Here is a 20,974-nt window from a genome sequence, read left to right as displayed (position 1 = left end):
CATTGTGTATAAAAAGTAATAAATGATTGTGAAATATATGCTAAATATGTATGTATTAAGTACATGCTTGATCGTGGATTACAAATACTTTTATAGTTTACTTTTAAAGATATTATCTATGTGTAGGCAGCCAAGTATGCATAGACAGTCAAAAATCGCCATCGACAGACAGCTCGTATGAGCGATTAAATACCCTTGACCTAACTTGACGTTCAGATCAAGTAACGCCACGCTCTTAACCTCAAGACTAATATTCTCGTATATTCCGTTCCTGGTATTTGAACCCAAACTCCCTTCCCATTCAATTCCCGCCCGGTCCAGTCCAGCCAAGCGCTAATGTTGAGATCCCAGAAAGAAGAGTTTTACCCAACGCCTCGTGATTATGTCTGTATTATTTACAATTATGTTGACTACTGTCTCTGCGAGCGACCAGTTCTACCATAAGTAGGTACAGGGCGTGGTGGCGAAGAGCCTCGAGATGTTCTGATTCTATCAATACCAAGAGGTTGCATGGTGCGGTGATGATTGCCTCCCGGTGGACCGAGAGGATGATGATATTGAGTCCTGCGACGATTCCCAGAGGAACCGCCCTCTGGGATATCTCTATCGTCTTCATCTTCCCAATAATTTATGTCATCAGGGTTTCGAGCGTTTCTAACAGTATTTTGATGTTCCGCGAATAGCATGCTTATTCTTGAATTATACTGTTGATGACCGGCGTTATTTCTCGGTTGTCGACGTGGGGGTGGACGAATCGAGCTGTCTGAATCGTCATCGTCGTCGTCATTCCCGGCAACTTCGTTTGCAACGCCGAGATTTTCGCCCAGATTACTTTCCACGCTAACATCTCGACTGGACCGTGATACACCAGGGGACACACTCATTTCAGTATCACCATCCCGATCCATGCTAGGTAGTAGATCTCCATCAGTGTCATAGTCGTAATGCTCGTTCTCGCTTCCGTGATTGTTAAATGCGCCGTCGCTAGTTCCACCGTAATCGATTGGTGTGGCATCCCCATCCACGCTTGAAGAGAAACCATCAAAATTTGGGTCCATTTCCTCATAATCATAGTTTAGTATCCCCCGAAGCCCCCCACGAGGCCGATCATCTTCTTCTTCGCCTTCTGAATTTGGATTACCAATCGTATCCGAATCGCTTTCGTCCGAGGCTCTTTCATCGTCAGTTGTAGTATAATCACCATATTCACCGTGTGCCAATCTGTTTGTATCGTCATCCTCTCCTTCATCCAAGGGACTCCAGCCTCCCGATGCTCTCAGCCTGCGTGCCTCATGATTGTCCATCTCATCACCAAACTCCGAACCATTTGCACTGCTACCATTGTCGTCATCTGAAACCAAGATAGATCTAGAGGGTGTGTTATCATTCTCCTCCGCTGAGATTGAGATGGCTCTGGAAGGCGTTTCTGAGGAGCCGGCCCAGCCAGATCGCGGCCGTCGGCGATTCGTAATCGCACCACCTTCATCATCAGAATCCTCTTCATCGTCATCGTCATCGTCATCGTCGTCATCCGATATTATGACCACTCTCTGTCTCGCCCTACGTGGTGGAGGAGCAACGGACTCGCTATCTTCATCGTCATTTGCAATGAAATCTTCCAGTGAACCAGCGTCTTCGTCGTCGCTATTGTCCTGATTGCTGGTGTCGGAATTTGTAGGATCTTCTGAGTCGTCGTTCAAATTATCATCATGATGGCCACGCTGATGAGTGTGATAATGATGGAGAACGTGTTGGTGGATTGGACCACCGAAAGCAAAGGGATTATGGCGAAGGTGGGAAACATTTGGAGGGTTTCCTGCTCCCCTGTGTAATTCGGCTTCAAGCTCAAGCTCACGCCTCATATCTTCATGCGCCAGCTCTATATCCTCTCCATAACCAATGTCAAGATCTGAAAGATCGCCGTCGTCTTCCATATCGCTGAAGCCATAAATATCGTCAAACTCAGCACCACAACGATCGCACGTTGGCCCACCTTCATGCTCATACCCACAGGAAGGACATCGCATAACCCCGTCCGCTTCATCGAGCCACAGTTCCCCATGCCGTAGTGGGAATGTGCCTTTGAACAATCCTTCGGGGCTATTTTTATCTTTCTCTACTATCTCAGTTTCTTCGGCATTCCTGACCTTGTGCTGTTCTATCGTCTCGTCGTCTGGCATTAGTTGACCTCTTTGGATGAATATCTCGACCATGTTTTTTATCTAGTGCTGATTAATACGCCTCAATTTTGCTTATGCCGTTTTTAGGAGTTTCTTACAAGGAAGGCTGGAGCTGGTATTTGCTTCACTGGTGCGCGGCATTCTGGGCATGTCTTTTTTCTCTTATTTGGGATGAACCATTGACACAGACACTATAATCACGTCAGCCCCTATCCAATTAACCAAGTTCTCGGGCTGCACTCACAGAATAACAGTATGTATGGCCACATTGTAAAATCCATGGTTCGTAAAGTAGTTGATCGCAGATGGAGCAAGTTAAGCATTTTCTCATAGAGATCAAGTCGTCTCTTAGATTGTCCGCAGAAACCTGGGAGGAATGTTAGTGTATGCTACGAGGACAATTATTTTCCAACGAACCTGAACCTGTGCTTTATGTTGAACCGGCTCTTCGTCTCTGGTTTTTATAATAGCTTCGAGCTTCTCAACGGGTGATGTAGCCTCCCGATTCCTGGGTGTATGTTCGCGCATGCGAGATCCATGACTGGGCGTAGCTCTGGACATGACAGAGGAGGGTGAAGAATTCATGGTAATTTTCGGTACCGACGGTATCTTAGGGAGGACTGCTAGGATCGCTCGCCGTTGTATATGGATAACCAAGGTAGCAGTGTAACAAAGTTGATATATCTGTTAAATTGATCGAAAGAAGCGCCTTGTATTTCAGAGCGCTCAAAAGTGCCTTCTAGATAAGGCTGTGTGTTGGAATGGAAAAGTCAATGTTGGGTTGTGAATGAAAGTCGATGGACGCACAAAATGGATTGCGTCCCGCAAAGATAACCTTAGCTCGAGCCTTATTTAGCGTGATGGGGTAGTCGATCACGTGCACCTAGTGTCGAGAGGCGTCGGGCCCACATTTAGAAAGTGGCTTTGGGGATCGTCTGTGGCACAGTAGAGTGAGTATTATGGATTTTCCAAATCGCGTGCATCACGAGTAAATCTCATGTCAAAGTGAATTGTAAATAGCTGCACCTTCCTATATTGAGAAAAATTCGAAACTTGATGTTTCATGTTAGTACATAACATATAAATCTACCCACATTAGGTAGTTATCATATAGAAATCATTCATCAATTAACCTCACGATTCTATTCATCGAAACAATCCGATATCCGAAGTTCTCAACATAAGAACCAGATATATTCGAAGTCATTGGTAGGACTTCTTATAGATGATCCAGAAGTCCTACAAATCTAAATATATTATATCTTCTCAAATAATAACTAATAAGTAGTTCTCTATGCCCGGGATCCACAGCAGCACAGAAATCTCTACTCGATCTAATTAGTGTTTCCCACGCGATTATATAGGACAATCAAAAACACAAGTCCCCTCATTCATCTCACTATATCGAAGAGAAGCCCCCACAGATTTCATATCAGCATTGCCTTGGCTCTCTCAACTATGAGCAATATTACGTGGCACCTATCCAACCAACCAACCATCGAGTCATCCAATACCTATTGATCTCTCAAAATTTCCCACCAGTGATTCACAACCCCGCCCAAGATTTCCCGGTATATGCAATGCAAAATCATCATATCAACAATACTAACAATCTAATCAAAAAGCAAGCCATCAACAGTTCATAAGTGCTATTGTATTGTACTAACAAGAAAGGGACGAAACCTAAGATTCGAAGCCAAAGACTATGGAGCAAGCTCCAGATTAAAAGAGCCTATCTGATCTGCATCCAGCACGCTACCTTCGACTTCATTCCAAGATCCAGATGAAATATTTCCATTCAAACGATCGGCGCTAAAGAGGGAATAAAAAAAGAAATTCGTATCAAGTCATTAAAGTCTGGCTGGCCACGCCCATCATTCATTCAGCTCTGGCTTTCTTGTTTGGATTCGCAGCTTCGGCGCAGATCTCTCTCAACTCTCCGACCTTGACAAGTGACTCGTCGACGATTTCTTCGTTGAGGTGGGTTAGTTGGCTGATTTCGAAATCGAGGAAGGATTTGATGGCTTTGGCATTGGTAGCGCCGGCTTTCATGGAATCGCGAAGTTCTTTGAGCATGATTCTGATGCGGGCTTCGGCATTTTCCAATTGATATTCGACTGTTTGTCCATATAAATCGGAAAGATTGGAGATGGGTCGGACAGTAGTGAGAACGGTGTCGTCACGGACGCGTGGGGATCGTGGACGGAAGGAGGTAACCATGGTGACTCTCTCTTGTCCACCAAATGCTTGCAGTGCTTGGTGATCAATGTAGCGACCTTGCAAAACCACAGCGCATCCCTAGGCAACGTTAGTAGATATACTTCAATGGGTGTAAGCGATCAGCCTTACCTTTGATGGACCGCGGACTTTTTTGATATCGCCAAATCCAGTTCTCAAAGCAGTCTCGCCACCCACCATTCCTGTTGTATCACTCATCATGAGAACACAAACGAATGGATAACTGTCTCTGTGCCAGCCGACAATGGGCTTCTCATCCTCCTCGCTTATCAAAACACTGCTATCATGGTTACGCTTCTTTCCTGGGACAGACAAGTTGACATGGCCAATTTCATAGTCCATGACAGGGACAAGATCCACACCAGCAATCTTAGAGATAATTGCGAGAGTTTCGGGGTGTTTCCAAGCCTCGTAGATGAATTTACCGTGACTGCGTAAAAAGACATGTTAGTCGAGTAATCAACAAAATCAAGAGGTTATGTTAGAACTTACTCGGGGGCATAACCACGGAGTTGTTTGGGTGCGATATCTGAGGTATAGCTATACTTCTCCTGGACTTCCTTGGCGAAAATCTCTTCCCTCATAACATTAACAGCCTCTTCGCTAAAAAGGCGGAAGGGCTCAGAGACAGCGACGGGGGAAACACCAGAGGTGGCAGAGTATCCAATCTCTTCCATGGAATGGATATAGCTAGGCTCTTCATATTGAAGATGAGTCTCAGGTTTGAATAGCTTTCCGACAGCTGGTGCACTCTGCTCTGAGGCTAGGTACTTGGCGAAGGATCGCTTGAGGCTGTCTTGAGTTGCTCTAGAGGAAGTGTAGTTTGCTACCTTAGGGAACAAGTTTGGCTCAGGAGTTCCTGGTTGATAGCTTACGTCGATAGTGGCCATTTTGATGTAGTGGACTGTTTTGGTATTGGAGAAATGTAGATGGGTTGTTAAATTAAATGTAGCTGAAATTATTTTTCAAGCACTTATATAGTAGTATCGTGTGGTATTGTGACGTGAATACTTTTGATTTGAAAGATGTGGTGGTAGACAAGATGATTCAGGGCCCGTGGTTTTATATTCACAACTAAATAGACTGTCAGAAAAGATATGCTAAGGCAGCATGTGAACTTGATGTGCTTGAGGGAACATATGACCGTCCACTGAATGGCAACCTCAAAATGATTCAGGGGAAGCGATCACAACGAAGTTGTCAGAGTTTGATGCATTGCCAGCTCGAGTACCACGTCTGAAGCTCGAGGCTCAACAATGCCATGGTATTCGAGGTTTAACGAAACCCATCACTTGCCCGCTGAGTTTGAGACAGCAGTCTTAAGAGATGAGGAGAGAGAGCCGATGCAAGAAAGCGCACCCGTGCATCATGGACAGCGCATTGAAACGACAATAAGGAATGTGGATATACTAACAGATAAATTTATCCGGGGTGCAGTTATTCAGTGAGTTGCTGACCGAGTTAATAATTGTATGATAGCACAAAGGAAGAATGTTTGAATGGTTTATTATAAAGGTTATTGCAAAGGTCGGCTCGAGAAGGACAACTCTTTTATATCTATAACAACTTTCAAAGTCTTAAAGTTGAAGCCCAATGTACGTCTTGTGTGGTAATCCATCGGTGCCACGATTGTCAACCAACCATCATCTTACACCACTATCAACCCTTCGTTAATTTTGCACGTCCTCGATGCTTCGATCCTGGCCGCCCTTACTATGCTCCTCCACACCTTCTTTGGCAGTGAGTTTTTCCTCCTTAGATGACCTTGGGGGTGAATGTGGAGATAGTTTCACGATATCTTGGGTGAAATCGTCACTCCAGCATACTCCTTATCGTTGATTAATATCCGGAGTGGTCGATCGACGTGCGTAGGTCTAGCCCAAACAGCAGAATTGATATCTTCTACTGAGACGATTCAATAATAGCGCTGCACCAAGTGAAAGTGAATGCAGGGTACTGCAACTGAGATACATTTGCATGGAAACTGTTTCTGCAAATGGATAGCGGGAACCACACGAATAAAAAACGGGCACAAGATAACGTGGTAATCAAATCCTTCGCTGACCACAACATCCAATCGGTGAGCTGCCTCAGTGTTATAACCAGCCACAGAAGCAAGGGAATTGTATGCCAGTTCCATGCTCGAGCGTCATCAATTGTATGATTTAGCAGTTGATAATGTACAGTTGGAGTACAAATTACCAAAGTTAAAAGACGGCAACCAATTATGGAGACAAGTAGAATCAAAAGTGGAGGGTCATCGATAGGTGTGGAGGGCTAATGCATCACGAGTTGATCAGACCAGCTGGAAATGATGACCCAAAATGGAACACAAAACACTTCTTAGTACTATCGGCTATATTTGGCATGCTTCGCTTGATGCATTGAGCCGTTAACGGAAATAGAAAAATCAATCAATAATATTTGTTCTGGAACATCCGGCAAAAGACAAGAGACAGTGATATAACAGAGAAAACGAGACGCATTGAAGGTCGTAATTGAGTGTCGCAATGGAAAGTTGCAGTGGAAGAATTCGCGACGGGAAAAATAATATCTACCTTTATCGTTTGTTCATTTGAAAAGTCATTTTTCATGGTAACGAATGCCAGACACGAATATGATGAGCTTCTTAATCGAAGCAAGGTTCGTGTAGGTATATACATACTACTACCAAAGTAGTAAGAAATCTCATTTCAGCCAACAACCTATTGTTGGCAATTGCCCACGACCGTTCGACTCTCCAGAAGAGATAATGTCTTGTGATCGACATTTTCCCTCAACAAGAAACTGGCACGGTCCCGATAACAATATTGGCAACAAGAGGATGATTTGTGTGGAGGAAGTGGTCCTGTGAGGGGAATCCCCGGTAAATTTGGCAGTTCATCGTGAGTTGATATGTCTGGAAGTTTGAGTCTATTAATGGAGTTATCAATATGACGCATTGGATTGACGATTGATAAAGCTCGTATCCATTCTCAGTGATGTGGGTGGTGATGAGTTGATAGCGAACTTTTCTTTCAGTTGTTGCATTGTGTGCTTCGGTGTTGGAAAACGCTACAGCGTACGCATGTAAGTCTATGTGCAGAGTATAATTTATGTTGGTGTCTGTATAAATGTGAAATGAAAATATCGCAAGGTTGTAAAATATACTTGGATAATAATCGGGAGGAATTGGTGGAGAGGAGATGTCTAAGTTCAAGTAAGTTTAAACATTTGAGTAAGAGAGACCAACTGAGCAGTGTCATTTTCATCTACCTCGCTAAGTGCCGATATCTGGACTTGGCTCGGTTGATAAGAAATCCCTGCTCTTAGATAAGGATGGAAAGTGGCTTTGATGGAACGTGACGGGAGTGGGAAATGTGAAGTAACCCGAGACACGATGATGGTTTGCATGTGATGTTTCGGTTGATCGGAGTTGGTATCGGCAATGGTACCGGGAGTCGGGAGTCGGGCGTCGGGCATCGGGATTTACAAGGAATGTCTAGAAGGGGCAGGTGATGAAACTTCAGGAAGCTTTGACTTTCTCGAGTACGAGTCTACGAAGTACGAGATGAAACCAAACGGATTAACTTGATCAAAGAAGTGATTCACATTCCACCAACACCAACATCTCCATATCATATTCATTCTACACCAATTGCAGGACTGCAGTATGTCGTCGGACAAATCTACAGAAAATCCATGGGATAAAGAGACAAGTCAAAAATTTGAAAGGTATTCATGTGCCGTCTCATTCATCTCAACTCAACTTGTGGCGAAGGGTTCAAGATGCTGATTTTTCCCTGCAAAGCAAACGCCCAGGAGAATACTTTGACCCCTGTCAAGAAGCAGCTTCAAGAAGTCTGAAATGTTTGGCTCGAAACGGAGGTGATAGAGATATGTGTACGGACTATTTCCAGTAAGCTTATCCCCAGAATTTAGGATGAAGAAGATAGAAGTACCGGAGAGTAAATCAACCTTATGTGGACCCTTGATACCCAATGTCCAATGAACAGCAGACAGCAAAGAACAGCAGCAAACTATAAATTGGCTCTTGAGGGGGCGGCTATTCCAGCTTTTGGACCTTTCATACATCAGGATTGTGGACTAATGATTTACAGAGCATATCGAGACTGCAAGAAGCAATGGGTATGCATCAATCCTTCTCTTGTGGTTAGCTAACCACATACTGATATGATTCTAGATCGAGCAACGAAAGGAAGCCAAAAGGAAAGCGGGGTGGTTCTCTTCATGAGAAAACGGATTGTGTATGATAGAAATGTGATGTGTCAGTTTGCGGGGAGGGAGGGTAATAGAGATAAAAGTTATTGACAAGGGCGGCCTTATCCGACAGCTCAAAGTAACATTCTGATCAACAAAATGGAAAAAGCTTGCTCAAATCGTTGGTGTTCATAATGGTCTCTGCATTGATTAAAGGAAACCCATCAAAGCATACAATCCAATGTATGCGGAATACCTATGTACGACAACTGATATCCATCTCTTTCAGGGTGTCAAGACTTGCGCCAATCATTGACTATCTAGACATGTAATGCAGCACATGAATCTTCATTCAATACCACAAAATATATAATGAAACGACATACTAGATGCATATCTTCCTACTTATTATCCTTACATTGTTTGGACTTTTATTCATGTTTTCATCGTGTGTCGATATAATTTATAAGACTATGGATGGCATAGGAGAGAGAGCTAACAAATTTGGTGTTCTTCTCTTTCCTCGCTAGTCAAATCCAATGATGCAACTTGAAAAAAATTATATTCACCAATATTGATTTGACTTGTTGAAGACTCTGATTGTTTCCAGTGCGGCATCCTGATGACAAGCCACAACACCTGCATATATCTAATTCACGAATTTGAAGATAAAGATATTTTAATTAACTACCTATCTATCACATCCGGCACATCTCTCTCTCTCAATCCATAGGTACCTGGTAACATTTGAATGATGGCTGATAAGTTACTCAATGATCGTCAAGATATCCCCATTTGGAATGCTGTCGAAGCCGGCAATTTTAAGCAAGCGCTGAAGTTAGTTGACAAGAGGTTGGCCAAAAAGCGGACACCTCATTTAGAGGTATGTGTGAATGGTGAAATATCACTACTAAATATCTCTCTTTCACGTGACTGAGGAATTCTTCCATCTCACGAATATAGCTAAGCAAGTTTCCAGGCATTCAAGATTTATATTAAATCGCGTTCGTCCACTCAAGCGGAGAGGGATACCGTACTCCTCCATCTGGAAGATTTGGTTGCTAAGAAGGTTGTCATTACGGATCAGGAGGATATAGATCTCTATGATGATGCTTTAGTCAATGCCATTCCAGAAGCTGGATCAATCTGGGCAAGGACGATTGGTGAGTTGCGATGGCAAAGTGTCAAAGCATATCCCAAACAAGAAGATTCTGGGTTGAAATCGTTCAAGGCCTGTTTGTCGGAACGCGACTGGGAACATGCTCAACAGGTATCTCAAGCTCTCACTGATTTCATCATGGGATACTAACAAATGCTTGATAGATTGCGAGTAGTCTTGAAAAGACATTCCCAGGTAAACACCAATACGTTTTCTGGAATATCTCCTCTTTATTCCTTAGATCTGTAAGTAATTTTATCGGATGAGGAATATCTTCTGAAGCGTTTTGCTTACTCGTTGCCAGATTTCAAGCGATCTTCCTATTGAAAAGAGAACTCTATGGGGCCGATTGGCGTATGGACAGATTAGCAAGCTTGCTACAGCTACAATACAAGCAGATGTATGTATTCATGTCTCGTTCAGAATTACTGATATTAACACGGTGATTTTAGAAGTCAAAGCCTCTTCCGACTCGTGCGATACATACACCGCAGGAGCTGTTACTTTTACAACGGATTACTGCAGCACATGGCAAATTGGAGGATCGATTGAATTATTTAAACGAGCCTTCTCTTGGACCCGAGTCAATAGTTGCCAAGGGCGATTGGGAATTATGGAGAAATAAATTAGAGCTTATGGAAACATCTGAGCACTGGCAAGAACTTTTGGAGACAACTGGCGGTCTTCTCAAACGTTCACGCACAAAGGATGAACGCGGACAGATCGTCGAGGCTAGAATGGCCGACTGGGCCGTGTGGCAAGCGTACCTACACTCTGCTCTTTCTTTGCAAACCCCCTCGTAAGTACTGTGACATCAATATATAGAACAAGAACTTACAAAATCAGTGCTCTTGATACTGTCTCGACAGAAATTGCATCGCATCTGGACCCCAATTCTGGAATTGACAAAACATGGAGAAGAAATGCATCTTTAGCATGGCTTGAGTTTACCTTTAAGAGTTCTTCTACGCCATTTGCTACTGAGCCATCGGGATCAGATATTGAAAAGTACCCTAGAGTGGCTGCAATCGTCAAATATTTGCAAGAATTTGGCGATGCTACCACAGCTTTTAGCGATCTCAGACCTTACGTAGAGCTATCACAAAGTGAGGAACGGAACAAATTGCTCAATATTCTCAGAAATGGAATTCACTTCGGTAAAAAGGCGAAAAAAGAGGATTTGGACTCTCAATTCACGGCCCTGTCGGTTACTAAAAACGAGGTAAGATACGCACTGAAACCCAAATCTGCTTATGATTTTCTAAACCACTGGTACAGTTCGAGAATGCAAACGATATGACGAGATGTGTTAACTTACACAAATTGACTCACCTCATAGTGAGTAGTATCTCCGAACACGAGCGTCGGTCGAGCCCTCTACATAAAACTAGTGAACGATCATTCACTTGCACATACTGCTCCAATCCTTGCGGGGTATACTGTGAGGTCTGCCTCGAGCAAATCTCCAAGGATTCTATTGCAGCTTACACATCTGCAATGAATGACAACGGGAAAATTTCTAAGTCTCTTCTCCCTACAGACAGACATCCTGCCGATGATTTCTGCACATTAGCAGCAATGTGCTTGATGAAACTTGCTCTCTCAGACTCCGGTGATGCTGATGGATCTCTAAAAGGCAAAAGAATCGCGTACGCCTTACAAGCAGCTGTGTGTCTCGAATATGGCTGGTCACAGTCTAAATCGAACTCTGATTTCTCACTCATTATAGTCAGAATATATTCTTCTCTTGGCTGCGGTCAACAAGCTATGAAAGCATACTTGCACCTGAGTTTGAAGCAGATACAGCTTGATACTCTAGGGTACATTATACTGGATAGGATCTCATCCCTGCACCCGCATCCATTTCCTTCTGCCCCAGATGGATCTTCTGAAAATCTCAAGCCTGTAGACCACCTCAAAAAACAAAGAAAGATGTACGGAAATTGTCGTCACCAAGTTTCGAATAACACCTGGAAAGCATTCGAGCATGGAAGCTACAACACAATTTTCCAATTCCAAGAATTTTCTGAAATTATCACCAACACATTATCGGCAGTGTCTTCTGCTGTCGAGACAACAAAGATATCACGGCTCTTGAAGCAGACCGCGCCTTCGGATGTTTTCAGCATTCTTCGTGAGTTTATCTTATTAATTTGACACAATCAAGACATTTCTGACATACGACTAGCTAAAAACCCAGAGATGTTGCATAAATTCTCGGATTCCAATGACTACACTTCATTCCCTGATTATGAGTCTACTTTGGGAACAGGACTCGAAAAGGCTACCCGGTTTGCACCTGGTCCATCTGTAAGTTTGTTTCATAATACCGCCTGTACCCTACTAACCCTATCCAGAGCAACCGAAGCCGTGCAGACTTACTCGTCGAGAAATTGATCTCCACGATAAACTCTGATGCCACATCCACGCCAATTAATTTTACCCTCTTCAGAGAGAACATTCTCCAAATATCCACCGAACTCCAAAAACAAGCAGAGTTGATCAAAACTAGCCCAGACGAATCCTTCTTAACACGCTCTGAAGCCTCTGCACTTGAAGCATACAGCAATCTCGCTTCCATCATAGCCAAAGCCTGCGACCCTACCGCATCATCAGCTGCAGATTTTCAATCCTCGCTCGAGACCTCCAATAAATCTCTATGCGCAAAATTAGAACAACATCTGTCTTTTATCAAAGAGGGTAAACATGTAACTCCAGCTCTATGGAATACTCTTCATACCCTTTACACAGCCTATGATCTTGCATCTGTGATCATTGGTGCTACGAAATTTCTCGCGCTTAAAGATGTTAAGGCTCATAAGCTTCAGGCAGAACAGAGTAAGACTTTGGTGGAAAGCGCAAAATCGATAATGGAAGCAGTAGCTGAGAAGTCGAAGGAGATTAAGAGTGGAATGGATGAAAGTGGGTGGATCGATCGGGTGTTGGAAAGTATGGAAGTAGGAGATTCAGGGGAGCAGTTGAGAAGTCTAGCGGGAGAGAATTTCATGGAAGAGTGGGCTGGGGGTATGGTGGAGGGGTGGAGAGATTCGGTTACTGGACTGGGTTTGTTGAAGTTATAAGGGGAAAGTTTTAAAATGGGCGAAGATGCAAATAGATGCTATGGGCTCCAATGTGCAGTAAAATATCGCTTAGGTGAGATATAGAGAAGCATCATAATAACTCATCCTCCCACAACCCTCTCTTTTCTCATGTAGTATTCATGCATCTTTCAAATATTCCCTCAAATAGATGTTCATATCCATGTTATATTATGTTTAACCTACTAAAATATATTCATAGAAATATTTTACCCTCAGATGACATATCAAATTCATCACATCATATCTTCCTCCGCAGCCTTCTTTTGCGCTTGTTTGAGAGCAAGCTGCTGTCTCTCCTCTCTCAAAGTAACAAAAACCCAGAACCAAGCCATCATTTCAATAAATCCCCATGCAAAAACAATGCGATTCTTAAGACCCTCACCCCAACCACCGGCATGATAGGAGTTGCGAGATGTAAAGATAGGGGAGGCAGACGAGAAAAGCCAGGAATACAGTGCTAGTGCCGCAGAGAAGGAAAATCGAATGGGTGCTGTGGAGTGAATGTTAGTTCTGGATTTGGCATGGATGAAGGAGGGGATGAACAACCTTGGGTTCCCCAGTGGTATTGGGATACTTCTTCCGGCATGGATATAGCTACTAGATCTGTGATACCGAGGAAGAGGAAAACTATTCCGAGAAAGGATATTGGTGCGGATTGGCGGTCGAAGGAGCGTTCGTAGGGCTGTTGCATAGATAGGTTAGTATATATGAGATATCCAGATATACATCTGGCATCGCAGATGTCGGAACTGAGAAAAACTGACCAATCCCATCGATTCACCCAGGATGAAGACCAGCGACTGCTCGGCAACCGTCGCCGGATTGGTGATGAAAAAGAATGCGAGAGTGATGTGGAAGAGGGAGAGAGAGGTAATGATTGTTGCGCCGGAAATGATCCCCATGTTGAAAATATGTTGCTGTATAGAGATGAATGGAAAGGGGGACGAGGTAGAAAGAGTGACTTTGGATGAGCTGGATATTTTTGGTCGAAAGATCATACCTATCTATTCATTAGAGCTACGAGTACAAGGCTAGATGCTACCCTGAAAGCTTTATTTAGGCGTTGTGATTTATCCGATTCCGAAGCAGGGGTAATGCCTATAAATAAGTGTTTATAAGGTTTTAGGGAAGCTCAAGCTGAATGGAATTATATACATATCAAGATCGTACAGTATTTCAAAATTCAACTATTAATCTACCAATCAATATGTTTGTTTCACATTTATTTAGGATTATTCAAAAGCTTACAATTACCTCACTGTATCTATTTCATCTTAAACCAAGAAGGCACATAGCTGCTGTATAATAAGGAAATAAAAGTGTTTTCTAAAGGGTTTTCGGGTTTGAAAATCTTGGCATATTTTTAATCAACTTTTGCTTGGTCAGCAATCACCAAAAATTGGTGAATCGTTCTCCGGAAGGGGCCTGTGTCATCACGACGCACTATGTGAATCTCCCGAGCTACATCCATGTCTTGAACTGTGACCCCTGAAAGTATCAGATGAGGGATTCGTAGACAACCTTGAGCTTGTCTTGTCTGCCCGCCATCAAGCAAGATTGTCAAAATGGCAGAAGCTAAATTGGAGGTCGCGAAACATATCAAGTATTGGCAGAGATGTCTGCATTCTCTATTGCCTACTGTATATACCAGTACAGATTCCTCGCGCATGACCCTTGGCTTCTTCATCCTTTCCGCGCTCGATTTACTTAATGTTGGCGCATCTACATTTCCTGAGTCGCAACGCAGAGCTATACGAGCTTGGATACTGAAGTGCCAACATCCGTTTGGAGGGTTTTGTGGTTCTACTAATCATAGGTTTCCTGACGTTTATTATGCAGATGTAGGGAATGGGAAACGAGATATTGATCCTGCGAATTTACCTGCGACGTTTTTTGCGGTCTTGAGTTTAGGTTTTGTGGGGGGATTGAAGGATGTGAAAAGGAAAGAGTGTTTGCGATGGCTCAAACGATTGCAGAGGGACGATGGAAGTTTTGGGGAATTCATCACGGAAGATGGGAAGATACAAGGTGGGACAGATATGAGGTATTGCTATGTGGCTACGGCGCTTCGATGGATGTTGACTGGAGATGCGCACGAGGAGAGGGGAGAGGATGATATCGACGTAGAGAGATTGGTGGGACATTTAAGAGCTGGGCAGACATACGACGGAGGGATTTCAGAAAGTGCGCAGCATGAGGCGCACGCTGGGTATACCTATTGTGCTATTGCGACCTTGTCCCTTCTCGATCGATTGCCAAAACACGCCTCTTCGAACTCTACCGAATCATCAAATCCAAACCCCACTTTGCCAGGTCTTACAAACTTGCCGGAAACTATCAGATGGCTGGCATTGAGGCAGACTTCGTATAATGATGAAGAGGAAGAAGATGAAGATGACCATAATGAAGCGACATCGGACCATCACTTTGTACCGGATGTCGATTCTACATTCGTCGGCTTCAATGGGCGGTGCAACAAGCGGGTTGATACTTGTTATTGTTTTTGGGTTGGAGGTTCTTTAAGCATGCTAGGTCGTTCCGACGTTATCAACAAAGATGGATCTCGACGATTCCTGTTTGAGAAAACGCAACATATGATTGGTGGTTTTGGGAAAACGCCAGGAGATCCACCAGATATCTATCACTCGTATCTAGGTCTTGCTGCTCTAGCAGTATTGAAAGAACCTGGCATCAAGGAACTCGACTCCGCATTGTGTATCAGTGTGGATGCCAAGAAGAACATAGAAGAGCTAAGGAAAGCTGCATTAGTTCCCTCTAGGACATATTGGGTGCATGGATACAGTTTCACAGTAAGGGAAGATAGCCCCCAATTTGGAGAAAAGATGGCAATGGATGAAGGTCCGCCGAAAAGTCTAATAGATGCTTTTGAGGGTGTTAAGATAGCGGCCTAATAACGGCGTTGTAATTCTTGGCTGGGTGTTTCTGTAGTACTTTTATAATGATACCACCTAAGTTCTTATCTTTGATAAATGTATCAAGTAGAGAGTGGCTTGAATGTATCATGCTCGCTGTAGACGTGTAGCTATCTTCAAGCTTATCTTCGGAACTTTTTGTCTTTGGCAAATCCCCTGAAACTCCATCGCGCGGCGTTTTATCGGCAAAACACCCGAGCTTTTGATCGCGTAACGTCATTCGCCGAAGCTATGAGCTTTGAGCTCTTTACCGTAGCTCTTTCAACCTCTTTAAAACACAACCACATTCAATATGAGACTTCTCAAATTTTCCCTGCTCCTTCTACTGGTAAACGCAGCTCATTCATTTGATTCGCAGACTCCAATTATCGATGAATCGTCCTCGGGCTCATTGAGCCTCCTCGAACTTCACAAATCCCTTGTTGAGATTGGATCTATTACAGGAAATGAACATGATGTTGGCGCATTCCTGATTTCTTATTTAAAGGAACAAAATCTTACCGTGGAGATACAAGACGTCGAATTGGTCGAATCATCATCGTCGTCGGGGAAGAAGCGTCAGAATGTGCTAGCATATATTGGAGATAAAAGACAAACAAGAACATTGGTAACTTCGCATATCGATACTGTGCCACCTTTTTGGCCATACGAAAGAAGAGGCGATGAAATATGGGGCAGAGGAAGTGTAGATGCGAAGGCTAGTGTTGCAGCGCAAATTACTGCGTACCAAGACCTTATTGCGGCCGGCAAGATTCACGAAGGGGATGTTGCGCTTTTATATGTGGTGGGCGAGGAAACGTTGGGGGCTGGTATGAAAGAGGCCAACAATCTGGGTCTTTCTTGGAAAACTGTCATATTTGGCGAACCTACCGAACTGAAATTGGCGGCTGGACACAAGGGGATAATGAGTTTACGTATTACCGCGAAAGGCAAGGCTGGCCATTCGGGATATCCTTCGTTGGGAAGAAATGCGAATGCGATGTTGATACCTGCATTGTATGAGTTAGGAAGAATGGATTTACCGTGGAGCGAGAAGTATGGAAATACCACGCTCAATATCGGAAGAGTTGATGGAGGTGTCGCGGCAAATGTTATTGCGGAAGACGCGATGGCCAAAATTGCTATTAGAATTGCTGCTGGTACGCCAGAGGAATTAAGAGAATTGGTTCTGGATGTGATAGAAAAGACGGGGCAAGATTTGGATGTTGAATTCACTCAGGGCTATGGACCAGTACATTGCGATAGTGATGTTGAAGGCTTTGAAACTATCACAGTCAACTATGGTACTGATGTTCCAAATTTGGAAGGAGATCATAAGAGGTATCTGTATGGGCCGGGAGATATCTTGGTCGCTCATTCTGATCACGAGCATTTGAAGATCTCTGATCTTGAGGAGGCTGTGAGCGGTTATAAGAAGCTCATCGAACATTCGCTGGCTTGAGTTATGTCATTTTGGATACTCAGTTCAGCACGGTGAATACGACGGAACTTTCAGCTACGTGGAATTTGATCAGTTGGGTTTTGACATCTCTTATGACAGAGCCTCGCTATAATAGATATTGGGCGCGAGCCTTTTTGATAGAGTCCCGGAATGGAATTTCCCTTCTTACAAATTGGGTTGAACTTCAGGCATAACTCATACCACGTGAATCTTCGAATGCATGTCTGATTGATAGTGTTAGTTCTAAAACTTTCCTATTTGTATCGCCCAGGGTGGTGATCTAAGTTATGACATACCATGGTACAGTGAGAAATTCATGAAAAGAGCGCCTGGCTAGGTCTTGTAAAGATGTTTGCGCTTTCTCAGGGCTATCATCTTCTGTGATACCTAGTTCACGATCTGTTTTTTTCTGGACTCATCCGAACTATCGATCCATCGATCCATATCAAAGATTGAATATTGAAAATCACAGCATTCTATTGCCGAAAATTTTGTCACATACAACCGCCAGTCCATTCTTTTCTTTCTTCCCAATGTCACACGCAACAACAAGATCCAACCTTCAGATCAATTCCTGTCGATACAATAGAATTACAAAGATTAGTACGTATGCAATTCATCGTGTTCCCACCACATCTTTCATTTGAGAGACGTGGGGTTAGATGGCCAATGACTAACTTGACCTCAAAGCACATCAAGCTCAGCCATCTGTTATTCCCATTGTTTGTCTCGAAATCTCATGAGCAAAGCCTCCTCAAACAGTGGCATCATGATCACAGATGCAAACTCCAGCGATGTTTGCAAGGCGCCATTTGAAGTCCCAGCTTGTGAATTCTATAAGTAAGTTGAACCCAGTTTCTATCCTAGCATTATCTTGCTAATTCTGTGCAGACGATGCGCGCTTTTCCATGGCGGAGATATGGTCGAGGTCATTTTAGAGCCTTCCAAAGGCGAGACGGGCAATGAAAAACGAGTGGTGTCTTGCACCGTTCTGTCCTATTATTCGAAAATCTGTGAGGAGAAACTCAGGTTGTTTCGAAGTAAAGATGACAGAGATTCCGACGATGTCAATGGTCAAAGCAACCATAACGCGATCTTGGAGTTAAACCAGTGGGATGTCGAGACTTTCGATATGGCACTCCAGTGGATGTATACTGGCAATATCGTCATCCACCTCGCGGAGCCCAAACCTTTTGAAGCAATCCGATTGTACATTCAATTTTTCAAGATTGCAAAGGCGTTAGAACTCAAGGGCTCTCACTCGAATGTAGAAAGAAACCTCACAGTTGAACTTGCCACTGCATCGGGAGAAGAATGTGATGAAGAGGACGAGGATGAGGATGAGGAGGAGAAGTCATCTATTATAAGCTCCGCGTTTAAGGAAATACTGAAAGATGCATTTGCATATCCCATTGAGGGACGAATCCGAGAGCTCCTGGCGAGCTTTTTGCTCAAGCCCTATGTAAAGCACTTACTATGCTCCGATACAGATGCGACAAAGGCAAAGGAGTTTAAGAAGTTATTTGAGGAAATTGAAGGTCTTGAATTGGATGTTCTGAGGTTAGTCGGTGGATCATTGAGTAGTCTTTCGATGGGTAAAGTGGATAGTGATGGGTATTCGAGGTCGACGATGTGGTGTCCGTTGACGGAATTGAGATTTGATACGGGGAGTGTGTATAAGGTTGGTCAGTTTGTGAAGAAGGTGAAGTTGAGTGATGCTTGAGCATTGCGTTGTTTGATTGTAAGGGTGGTTCTTTGAGCGGCGTTGGTGGTGTTCTGAGGATAGAGTTTGAGATGTCCATGGATCTTACCTAGTATTTCCATCATTCGTTGTGGCTTAGTTGCATTTTATTACACGTTGATTTTACATGGGACTTCAACCTTGGAGAAGAGCTGTGAGTTGATTATATGCAATGAGTCTTTTGTGATGGCATCTTATTTTTGGGATCTACTGGACATCTTCCAGGATAGATGCTTAGTTTACTTCAAAGTTGTTGATGTTGTTAGCAGGGCTGCCAATGGGCCATCCACCAGAGTTTTTGTCGACATTTCAGAGAACTCTACTGAGGAAAGGGTATGGTTTCAAAATTCATCTGTGACAATGCGACGCTACAGGTGCTAAACTTGTCTACAGTGGATCCATTATGGTACTACTGTTCGTATTGAAATCAACGAAAAGGTCAACCTCAACGGAAACAATGACGCTAAATAGGAGGTACGCAACAAAGTGGCCAGCTGTGTTATATATTGTGGCTGTCTAGCCCGTACTAAGACGTTCGTCATGCTGACCAGAAGATTCTGGCTGTTCAATTGTAAAAGTTGACGTATCAGAATGGTTTGAAATCTTTGTTTTTTCTATCCTTCACACCGTTTCCAATATTTTCTAATTCTGGTTGGTTAGATGTAAAGACGGCATTTGATACCATCGACGGGCTAGCGATCGAGGTGGTGAAAGCATTGGGTGACACAATGATCAGTGGATTTTCCATGGATCGTTTCGCACTGCAATGCTATCAGGATCCCTTAACAGAAAAGAGAATGAAGCCCTTTTTGAATAGGAATGTGGCAGACCTGTGTGTATACGAATCCGACCCATGGAAGGCTTATTGGATGTGGGAGTTTCCTTAGATTATTATGAGTTTAGGATTGAAGACTCGAAGTATTCAAACCTCAACGTTTTCGGAACATTCGGCTATCTATCTCAATATATCGGGAGGGGGCATTGGTGAATAGTATGCACACTTTGATTAGTTGATAATTACAATACAATCCTTCGAAATCAGTTCTTTTCTTTCAGACCGTGATATCTCTATATTCCCATCTAGCAGAGACTATTGATTTTAATCTTGTTCTCAATCAACCAGAACCAACGAGTGATCGAACGGTTGTGTTTAGATATTTCCAGACATATTGCAAATGTCCGCTACGAAGCATGAAAGAACAACGGATCTTAAGACCTCTCTCTTAAGCTCAATGTATAATTTGCTCCAACCCTACAATTGGCCGAATTCTATCACTAGTCACGGTCTGAACATTTCATCATTCATATAAAAAAGCGATGCCCTTGCTGGGCTCTTCATATGCATAGCTTTTTTTACATTGTAAGTGTTCAGCCATCATGTATAAATGGTCAAATATTAGCCTAGTATACTCATATACAGTCGGTAGTCAAGCAATCAATCATGGCAGGAAGTATTAATCGACGATGCTGAGCAATCACAGATTCAAACTTCTTCTCACATCTATCGCTCTAGCCGCAGCACCAAGAAACTGGTGAAAAATACTTTGTTTCCTTATGTTCAAGTGGTGCGTTCTATTTGAACGTCTTTTGCCTCTTTCCGTAACATTGTAACATCGCAGCAGAGGTAATGGTATTAATGCACATGAAGACTACCATGTGTATATCTCGTTTCTGGTCAATAAGACGAGGCAGAAGGACGAACATCAAGATCTCCGAGTATCTTGTCTCGTTCTCGCCTTATCTGACTATCAGTATGTTGCAGTTCTTCCGTTTGCTACTTATAGCATGAAATGACCAAACGCATTCGATGATTCCTAATTTATTCACAACACATAAGTGCAGCAACTTTTACCACCAGAATTTATATACCGAGTGAGACGTTGTATCTTCCGAGGGTTCTAGTAATCAGAATTATTTCAAATTCATGTTCAAACGGTTTAAGTGTTGCGTTAAGTGTGTCGAGGTCGTCGCTTCCTCTTTT

General features: G+C 43.3%; 8 protein-coding genes across 8 annotated transcripts; 5 read left to right on the top strand and 3 right to left on the bottom strand.

Annotated features, from left to right (window-relative positions):
* Positions 1–410: 410 nt before the first annotated feature.
* Positions 411–2,765, bottom strand: EAF02_000193 (uncharacterized protein; the record flags this gene model as incomplete). The annotated part of the gene is made up of 4 exons (XM_038896241.1): positions 411–2,222; positions 2,279–2,371; positions 2,425–2,547; positions 2,598–2,765. 4 exons carry the CDS (start codon positions 2,763–2,765, stop codon positions 411–413), a joined length of 2,196 nt encoding a protein of 731 aa, XP_038763100.1.
* Positions 2,766–3,372: 607 nt separating this feature from the next.
* Positions 3,373–6,603, bottom strand: EAF02_000192 (uncharacterized protein). The gene is made up of 4 exons (XM_038896240.1): positions 5,833–6,603; positions 4,911–5,492; positions 4,530–4,848; positions 3,373–4,478 (listed from the first exon to the last, which is right to left on the bottom strand). The coding sequence occupies exons 2-4, from the start codon at positions 5,306–5,308 to the stop codon at positions 4,059–4,061; spliced, it is 1,137 nt and encodes a 378-aa protein (XP_038763099.1). The 5' UTR covers positions 5,309–5,492; positions 5,833–6,603; the 3' UTR covers positions 3,373–4,058.
* Positions 6,604–8,070: 1,467 nt separating this feature from the next.
* Positions 8,071–8,652, top strand: EAF02_000191 (uncharacterized protein; the record flags this gene model as incomplete). Its single annotated transcript, XM_038896239.1, has 4 exons — positions 8,071–8,132; positions 8,209–8,316; positions 8,519–8,546; positions 8,602–8,652. 4 exons carry the CDS (start codon positions 8,071–8,073, stop codon positions 8,650–8,652), a joined length of 249 nt encoding a protein of 82 aa, XP_038763098.1.
* A 411-nt stretch (positions 8,653–9,063) lies between these two features.
* Positions 9,064–12,965, top strand: EAF02_000190 (uncharacterized protein). The gene is made up of 9 exons (XM_038896238.1): positions 9,064–9,501; positions 9,598–9,888; positions 9,942–10,022; positions 10,082–10,177; positions 10,230–10,576; positions 10,624–10,999; positions 11,056–11,911; positions 11,966–12,087; positions 12,135–12,965. The coding sequence occupies exons 1-9, from the start codon at positions 9,370–9,372 to the stop codon at positions 12,855–12,857; spliced, it is 3,024 nt and encodes a 1,007-aa protein (XP_038763097.1). The 5' UTR covers positions 9,064–9,369; the 3' UTR covers positions 12,858–12,965.
* Positions 12,966–13,111: 146 nt separating this feature from the next.
* EAF02_000189 (uncharacterized protein) lies at positions 13,112–13,780 on the bottom strand (the record flags this gene model as incomplete). Its single annotated transcript, XM_038896237.1, has 3 exons — positions 13,112–13,368; positions 13,425–13,560; positions 13,643–13,780. 3 exons carry the CDS (start codon positions 13,778–13,780, stop codon positions 13,112–13,114), a joined length of 531 nt encoding a protein of 176 aa, XP_038763096.1.
* A 663-nt stretch (positions 13,781–14,443) lies between these two features.
* On the top strand, positions 14,444–15,790 carry EAF02_000188 (uncharacterized protein; the record flags this gene model as incomplete). Its single annotated transcript, XM_038896236.1, has 1 exon — positions 14,444–15,790. One exon carries the CDS (start codon positions 14,444–14,446, stop codon positions 15,788–15,790), a length of 1,347 nt encoding a protein of 448 aa, XP_038763095.1.
* A 313-nt stretch (positions 15,791–16,103) lies between these two features.
* EAF02_000187 (uncharacterized protein) lies at positions 16,104–17,252 on the top strand (the record flags this gene model as incomplete). Its single annotated transcript, XM_038896235.1, has 1 exon — positions 16,104–17,252. The coding sequence occupies one exon, from the start codon at positions 16,104–16,106 to the stop codon at positions 17,250–17,252; it is 1,149 nt and encodes a 382-aa protein (XP_038763094.1).
* Positions 17,253–17,785: 533 nt separating this feature from the next.
* Positions 17,786–19,118, top strand: EAF02_000186 (uncharacterized protein; the record flags this gene model as incomplete). Its single annotated transcript, XM_038896234.1, has 3 exons — positions 17,786–17,859; positions 17,952–18,092; positions 18,144–19,118. 3 exons carry the CDS (start codon positions 17,786–17,788, stop codon positions 18,973–18,975), a joined length of 1,047 nt encoding a protein of 348 aa, XP_038763093.1. The 3' UTR covers positions 18,976–19,118.
* Positions 19,119–20,974: the final 1,856 nt, after the last annotated feature.

The sequence above is a fragment of the Botrytis sinoallii genome, assembly GCF_014898435.1.
Source record: "Botrytis sinoallii strain Bc 23 chromosome Unknown BSIN_001, whole genome shotgun sequence".
Lineage (NCBI taxonomy): Eukaryota > Fungi > Ascomycota > Leotiomycetes > Helotiales > Sclerotiniaceae > Botrytis > Botrytis sinoallii.
This window is presented reverse-complemented; position numbering and strand designations above follow the sequence as displayed.